The 8,181-nt window shown below is 55.6% G+C and overlaps 1 protein-coding gene across 1 annotated transcript; it reads right to left on the minus strand.

The window, feature by feature from the left end:
- Window positions 1–11: 11 nt before the first annotated feature.
- Window positions 12–8,024, minus strand: LOC107307857 (adhesion G protein-coupled receptor L1-like; the record flags this gene model as incomplete). Its single annotated transcript, XM_015851356.1, has 5 exons — window positions 7,904–8,024; window positions 3,701–3,886; window positions 2,764–2,802; window positions 1,454–1,637; window positions 12–149 (listed from the first exon to the last, which is right to left on the minus strand). Coding segments are annotated over exons 3-5 (361 nt in total), but the record flags the coding sequence as incomplete, so codon positions are not given.
- Between the last annotated feature and the right edge of the window lie 157 nt (window positions 8,025–8,181).

Below are 8,181 nucleotides of genomic sequence, written 5' to 3' on the forward strand. Positions count from 1 at the left end.
CCAAGGAGGACCCCCCCCCTCACCATTGCGGCTGTTCTGTTTCAAGGTATTCGCCGACAGTTGGATGAAACTCTCCCCCCCCCCCAATTCCTGGGGGAAAACCAGCTCCTGCAGCTGCCCCTCCGTGCTCAGCACCGTCACCTCCAGCACTGAGGGGGTCAATAAGGGGGGGGGGTCAGCGGGGAGACATGGGATGGGGGAGCCCATGTGTGGGGCTGGAGGAGCCCATGTGTGGGGCAGGAGGACCCCCAGATCTGCTGTGGTTTGGGACTGGAGGACCCTATCTATGGGGCTGGAGGAGCCCATCTATGGGGAAGGAGGACCCCATGTGTGGGGCTGGAGGAGCCCATCTATGGGGCAGGAGGACCTCATGTGTGGGGCAGGAGGACCCCATCTATGGGGTAGGAGGAGCCCATGTGTGGGGCTGGAGGAGCCCATCTATGGGGCTGGAGGACCCCATGTGTGGGGCAGGAGGACCCCATCTATGGGGCTGGAGGAGCCCATCTTTGGGGCTGGAGGAGCCCATCTTTGGGGCTGGAGGAGCCCATGTGTGGGGCTGGAGGAGCCCATCTATGGGGCTGGAGGAGCCCATGTGTGGGGCTGGAGGAGCCCATGTGTGGGGCTGGAGGAGCCCATGTGTGGGGCTGGAGGAGCCCATCTTTGGGGCTGGAGGAGCCCATGTGTGGGGCAGGAGGACCCCCAGATTTGATGTGGTTTGGGGCAGGAGGACCCCATGTGTGGGGCAGGAGGACCCCATGTGTGGGGCAGGGGGACCCCATGTGTGGAGCAGGACCCCATGTGTGGGGCGGGAGGACCCTAGTTATGGGAAAGGAGGACCTCACATTTGGGGTTGGAGGAGCCCATCTATGGGGCTGGAGGACCCCCAAGACTTGCTGCAATGTGGGGCTGGAGGAGTCCATCTATGGGGCTGGAGGAGCCCATGTGTGGGGCTGGAGGACCCCAGTTATGGGGCAGGGAGGACCTCACGTTTGGGGCTGGAGGACCTCACATTTGGGGCTGGAGGACCCCATCTATGGGGCTGGAGGACCCCATCTATGGGGCTGGAGTACCCCCAGATCTGCTGTGGTTTGGGGCTGGAGGAGCCCAGTTATGGGGCAGGAGGACCTCACATTTGGGGCTGGAGGAGCCCATCTATGGGGCAGGAGGAGCCCAACTGTATGGTTTGAGGCTGGAGAACCCCATCTATGGGGCAGAAGGACCCCATGTGTGGGGCAGGACCTCATGTGTGGGGCAGGAGGAGCCCAGATTTGGGGCAGGAGGACCCATGTGTGGGGCAGGACCCCATCTATGGGGCAGAGGGACCCCATACGTGTGCCATATGGGCAGGAAGATCCAATTACCAACACATGAGCCCCCCACTTATGGGGCAGGATGACCCCACTTATGGGGCAGGACGACCCCCCCCTCCCCCCCCCCAGACCCCCAACCTCACCCAGGTTCTGACGGGCGGCGAGGAAGCGGGCGGGCTCTTTCACGTTATCAGCCAATAGGAAAGCTCCTTCCTCCAGGACGTCCAATAGCATCGTGGCTGTGTGGGCCTGCTCGGATCCATTCATATCCCGCCATGACTCCAAGGCTTCGGGCCTCAGCAGGTTGTCAACGGCCTCAACTACGGCCTATGGGGACGGGAAGCCACGCCCACATCGCGATAGGCCACGCCCACATTGCGACAAGGCCACGCCCACTTTTAACCCCGCCCCCAGCCCTTCTGCAGCCCCTGATTGGTTAAGAGGCCACGCCCACCAGCTAAACCACGCCCACTTCCTGAACCAGGCCACGCCCCCATGAAAAGGCCACGCCCACTTCTAAGCCCCGCCCGCTTGTAGCCCCGCCCCCAGCCCTTCTGCAGCCTCTGATTGGTTAAGAGGCCACGCCCATCAGCTAAACCACGCCCACTTCCTGGGCAAGGCCACGCACCCATGAAAAGGCCACGCCCACTTCTAAGCACCACCCACTATTTAGCCCCACCCCCCAGCCCTTCTGCAGCCTCTAATTGGTTAAGAAGCCATGCCCATCAGCTAAACCACGCCCACTTCCTGAGCCTGGCCACGCCCCCTAAAGACCACGCCCCCTTGTAAGCCCCTCCCACTTGTAGCCCCGCCCCCGGCTCTTTCTGAAGGCTTTGATTGGTTAAGAGGCCACGCCCATCAGCTAAACCACACCCACTTCCTGGGCAAGGCCACGTCCCCTAAAGACCACGCCCACTTCCAAGCCCTGCCCACTATTTAGCCCCGCCCCCCAGCTCTTCTGCAGCATCTGATTGGTTAAGAGGCCACGCCCATTAACTAAACCACGCCCACTTCCTGAACCAGGCCACGCCCCCATGAAAAGGCCACGCCCACTTCTAAGCACCGTCCAATATTTAGCCCCGCCCCCCAGCCCTTCTGCAGCCTCTGATTGGTTAAGAAGCCATGCCCATCAGCTAAACCACACCCACTTCCTGAGCCTGGCCACGCCCCCTAAAGACCACTGCCCCTTGTAAGCCCCTCCCACTTGTGGCCCAACCCCCAGCTCTTCTGAAGGCTCTGATTGGTTAAGAGGCCACACCCACTTCTAAGCCCCGCCCACGGCTCTTTCTATAGGGGCTGCTTGGAACAGGCCACGCCCACTTTGCAAAGCCACGCCCACTTCCATTTATGGACACAGGCCCCGCCCCCTTACAGAGACCACGCCCCTTCTGGCCCCGCCCACCAGCCCCAGGCCCCGCCCACCTGGCCTAAGCCCCGCCCCCTGGTTGCTCACCTTGATGTAATCCTTACAGGTGCGCTCCCGCTTGTGCATCTGTGGGGGGAATAACAGGTATGGGGCTGGAGGACCAATGTGTGGGGCTGGAGGACCCCATGTGTATGGTTATGGGGCAGGAGGACCCATCTATAGGGCGGGATGACCCTCTCTATGGCTCAGGATGACTCTATGGCCCAGGAGGACCCTCTCTATGGTTCAGGATCACCCTCTCTATGGTTCTGGGTGACTCTATGGTTCATTCTGACCCTCTCTATGGTCCAGGAGGACCCTCTCTATGGCTCAGGATGACTCTATGGTCCAGGAGGACCCTCTCTATGGTTCAGGATGACTCTTTGTTTGAGGAGGACCCTCTCTATGGTTCATTCTGACCCTCTCTACGGCCCAGGAGGACCCTCTCTATGGTTGAGGAGGACCCCATCTGTATGGCTCAGTCTGACCCTCTCTATGGTTCACAATGACTCTATAGCCCAGGAGGACCCTCTCTGTGGTTCAGGAGGACTCTATGGTTGAGGAGGACCCTCTCTATGACCTAGGAGGACCCTCTCTATGACCTAGGAGGACCCTCTCTATGGTTCAGGAGGACTCTATGGTTGAGGAGGACCCTCTCTATGGCCCAGGAGGACCCTCTCTATGGTTCAGGCTGTCTCTATGGTTCACAATGACTCTATGACCCAGGAGGACCCTCTCTATGGTTCACAATGAGTCTATAGCCCAGGAGGACCCTCTCTATGACCCACGAGGACCCTCTCTATGGTCCAGGAGGACTCTATGGTTCACAATGACTCTATGGTTGAGGAGGACCCTCTCTATAGTTCTGGAGGACCCTCTCTATGGCCCAGGAGGACCCTCTCTATGGTCCATTCTGCCCCTCTCTATGCTTCATGATGACTCTATGACCCAGGAGGACCCTCTCTATGGTTGTGGAGGACCCGACCTTGTTGTAGTTCTTGCCGGCCGACTCCCTCTCCAGGGGTCTCAGCGCCTGCAGTTGAGCATCCAGAATGTCCAGGAGCTGCTCCAGGAGCCGCACGGCCGAGCTGACGTCGCCAGCGTAAACGGGGCCACGAGTGTGACGGGCCAGTTCGATGGCGATGTTAGCGGCGTTCTCACCGCTCTTGATCTGATAATGGGGGATATGGGCGTTATAGGGGGTTACAGGGGATATGGGTGGGATATGGCGGCATAGTGGGGAGTTAGGGGGGGATTATGGGGTTATGGGGGGATATGGGGGATATGGGGGGTTATAGTGGGGGATATGGGGGGTTATGGGGATTATGGGGGGGGATATGGGGTTATAGGGGTATGGGGGGATATGGGGTGGTGTATAGGGGGATATGGGGGCTTATGGGGGGGAATGGGGGTTATAGGGGGGATTATGGGGGGTATATGGCGGGTATAGGCTGACATCCGAGGGTGATGGGAAGTATGGGGAGATATGGGGGTATAGGGGGCGGTTATGGGGGGTTATAGGGGGGTATGGGTGTTATAGGGGGATATGGGATATATGGGTGGTTATGGGGGGAACTGCCCTGGGAGGGGGGGATATGGGGGGTTAGTGGGGTGGATTAGGGGAGTTATAGGGGGCCTTACGGGGGTCTAGGAGTGGTTATGGCCCGCCGTTAGGGGTACGACGCCCGTGTGCTGTGGGGTGTGTTTAAGGGGGTTATGGGGGGTTTGGGGGTTATGGCGTAGATGTTAGCGGCGTTCTCACTGCTCTTGATCTGATAATCGGGGGATAATGGGCGGTTATGGAGGGGTTTTATGGGGTTATAGGGGGGATAATGGGGGTGATAGGGGGGATATGGGGGTTATAGGGGTTATTAGGGGGGATATGGGAATTTGGCGGGGTATAGGGGGGATACTGGGGGATATGGGTGGAGTTACGGGAGGTTATAGGGGGTTTATGGGGGTTCTAGGGGTGGGTTAGGGGTTACTGGGGCGTGTGAGGGGTATGGGGGTTATGAGGATTTGGGGGGGTTGGCGGGGGGTTAAGGAGGGATTATGAGAGGTGGTTTGGGGATTAGGTGGGGGTTAATGGGGGTCTAGGGGTGTTGGGGTGTAGGGGGTTTATGCGGGAGCTTTAGGGGGTGGTTATGGGGTTATGGGGGGGTTTGGGGGGTTATGGGGTGGATTAGGGGAGTTATAGGGGGCTTATGGGGGTTATTGGGGGTGTGTGAGGGGGTTATGGAGGTGTTAGGGGGAAGTATGGGGTTATGGGGGGTTTTTGGGGTTATGGGCGATGTTGAGCGGCGTTTTCTCACGCTCTTAGATCTGATAAATGGGGGGGATTATAGGGGTTATAGGATCTATGGGGTTATAGGGGGGATTATGGGGTTATAGGGGGGAATATGGGGGGATATCTGGGGGGTGATAGGGGGGTTATGGCGGGATCATGGGGGACTCATGGGGGATATGGGGGGGATATGGGGTCTATAGGGGGTTATAGGGGAATGGGGGGGTTATAGGGGGGATATTGGGGGGTTATAGGGGGATATGGGGTTATAGGGGGATATGGGGGGATACAGGGGTTATGGAGGGGATATGCGGGGGTTATTAGGGGATATAGGGGGTTATAGGGGGATTATGGGGGATTTGGGGGTTATAGGTGGGGGGGGATATGGGGGAAACCACGTTATAGGGGCGGACTAATCGGGGGGTAGCATGGGCGTTATAGGGAGGATAGGGGGGGGAATAATAGGGAGGGACTATGGGGGTTATAGGGGGATATGGGGGTTATTTAGAAGGGAGGATATGCAAGGCCACGCCGGAACGGTTTAGAAGCGGATATGGGGGGGACTATGGGGTGTTATAGGGGGGTTTGGGGGGATATGGGGGTTATAGGGGGGGTATTGAGCAATGGAGCCGAGAACCAACTATGGGGGGTTATTAGGGGAATATGGGGGGATATGGGGGTATAGAGGGGGATATCCGGGGGGATATGGGGGGTTGGGGGGTTATAGGGGGATTATGGGGGGTTAGTGGGGGGATATGGGGTGGATTACAGGAGGTATAGGGGGGTTATGGGGGTCTTAGGGGCGTGGTCTACAGGGCGCGTGTATGGGGCGGATGTGAGGGGTATATGGGGGGGTTGATGAGGGATTATGGGGGGCGTTGGGGGGGGTTACAGGGATTACTGGGGTGGTTTGCGGGGCAATGGAATTATGGGTTATGGGGTCTAGGGCGAGTGGTTGAGGCCACGCTGTGTCTCCATGGGCGGAAGCTTTAGCGGAGGTGGGATTATGGGGGTCTTATGGGGGTGGTTCTGGGGGGTTTCATGGCGGTGGAATTAGGGGAGTTAATAGGGGTGCTATTGATGTCGGGGTTATTCGGGGTGTGTGTGAGGGGGTTTATGGGCTCTTGAGGGGGGTAGATATTGCGGGTCGGTTATGGGGGGTTGGGGGTTATGCGATGTTAGCGGCGTTCTCACGCGTCTCTGATCTCGATAATGGGGGGGGAATATAGGGGGTATATAGGGGGGAGTCATGGGGGATATTAGGAGGGAATATGGGGCGGTTATAGGGGGTGATATGGTGGTTATAGGGTTATAGGGGGGATATTATGGTGGGTTATGGGCGGGACTAATGGGGTTAATAGGGGGGATATCAGCGGGGTTAGTAGTGGATATGGAGGGGTTATAGGGGGCCATATGGGGGCATCATGGGGGGTGGTTAAGGCGGTTATTGAGGGGGGGTGCGACGCGGGAGTTATGTTTAGGGTTAGGGCGAGAGGTTAAGGGTAAGGTTAGGGTAGCATTCAGGGTTAAAGGGTTGAGGGTTCTAGCATTAGGGTAAAGGGCGTTAAGGCGTTAGCTTAGGTTAGGGTTAGCATTAGGGTTAAGGTTAGGGTTAGCATTACTGTTAGTGTTAGGGTTAAGGTTTGTGTTAGGGTTAGGGTTAAGGTCAGGGTTATTTAGGGCTCTCATTAGGGCTCTCATTAGGGCTCTCATTAGGGTTAAGGTTAGGGTTATCATTAGGGTTATCATTAGGGTTAGGGTTTGGGTTAGCGTTAGGGTTAGTGTTAGGTTTATCATTAGTGTCAGGTTTCTATTTGGGGTTAGGGTTGGTGTTAGGATTAGGGTTAGGGTTATCATTAAGGTAAAGGTTAGGGTTATCATTAGGGTTTATCATTAGGGTTAGGTTTATATTTCGGGTTTCAGTTAGGGTTAGTGTTAGGGTTGGTGTTAGGATTAGGGTCACGGTCAGGGTCAGGGTTATCATCATTAGGGTCAGTCTGTATTTGGGGTCAGGGTTAAGGTTAGGGTTATTATTAGGGTTAAGGTTTATCATTAGGGTTAGTGTTAGGATTGTGGTTAGGGTTAGGGTTATCATTAGGGTTATCATTAGGGTTAGAGTTAAGGTTAGGGTTTAGGGTTAGGGTTAAGGTAAGGGTTTATCATTAGGGTTATCATTAGGGTCAGGGTCAGGGTTAGGGTCAGGTTTATCATCATTGGGGTCAGTCTGTATTTGGGGTCTCGGTACCTTAGGGTTATGGTTTGGGTTATCATTAGGGTTAGGGCTCTCATTAGGGCTCTCATTAAGGTTCTCATTAGGGCTCTCATTAGGTTTATCATTAGGGCTCTCATTAGGGTTCTCATTAGGGTTAAGATTAGTGTTCTCATTATGGCTATCATTAGGGTTCTCATTAGGGTTCTCATTAGGGCTCTCATTAGGGCTCTCATTAGGGCTCTCATTAGGGCTCTCATTAGGGCTCTCATTAGGGCTAAGGTTAGGGTTATCATTAGGGTTATCATTAGGGTTAGTGTTATCATTAAGGTTAAGGTTAGGGTTATTATTAGGGTTATCATTAGGGTTATTTAGGGTTATCATTAGGGTTAAGGTTAGGGTTATCATTAAGGTTAGCATTAGGGTTTGGGTTAGGGTTAGGGTTATCATTAGGGTTATCATTAGGGTTATCGTTAGGGTTATCATTGGGGTTATCATTAGGGTTATCATTAGGGTTATCATTAGGGTTATCATTAGGGTCAGGGTCAGGGTTGGTGTTAGGGTTAGGGTTAGGGTTCTCATTAGGGCTCTCATTAGGTTTATCATTAGGGCTCTCATTAGGGCTCTCATTATGTTCTCATTAGGTTTATCATTAAGGTTCTCATTGGGCTCAGTGTCTCTGTGTGTCCCGGTACCTTCTGTGCCACCTGGTTGACCCACGGGCTGGTGCAGTTGCTCAGGTCGGGCCCACGCGGGTTCCAGACCCCGAGACCCAACAGACACTGGAAGGACGCGATGCCTGGGGAGGGAGGGGTCAGTCACACAGCGCCCCCACCCCATAATAACCCCATAACTGCCCCATAATAACCCCATAACTGCCCCATAACTGCCCCATAACACCCCATAACTGCCCCATAGCCACCCCATAATAACCCCATAACTGCCCCATAACCACCCCATAGCCACCCCATAA

Source organism: Coturnix japonica, unplaced genomic scaffold (genome assembly GCF_001577835.2).
Source record: "Coturnix japonica isolate 7356 unplaced genomic scaffold, Coturnix japonica 2.1 chrUnrandom1120, whole genome shotgun sequence".
Taxonomy (NCBI): Eukaryota; Metazoa; Chordata; class Aves; order Galliformes; family Phasianidae; genus Coturnix; species Coturnix japonica.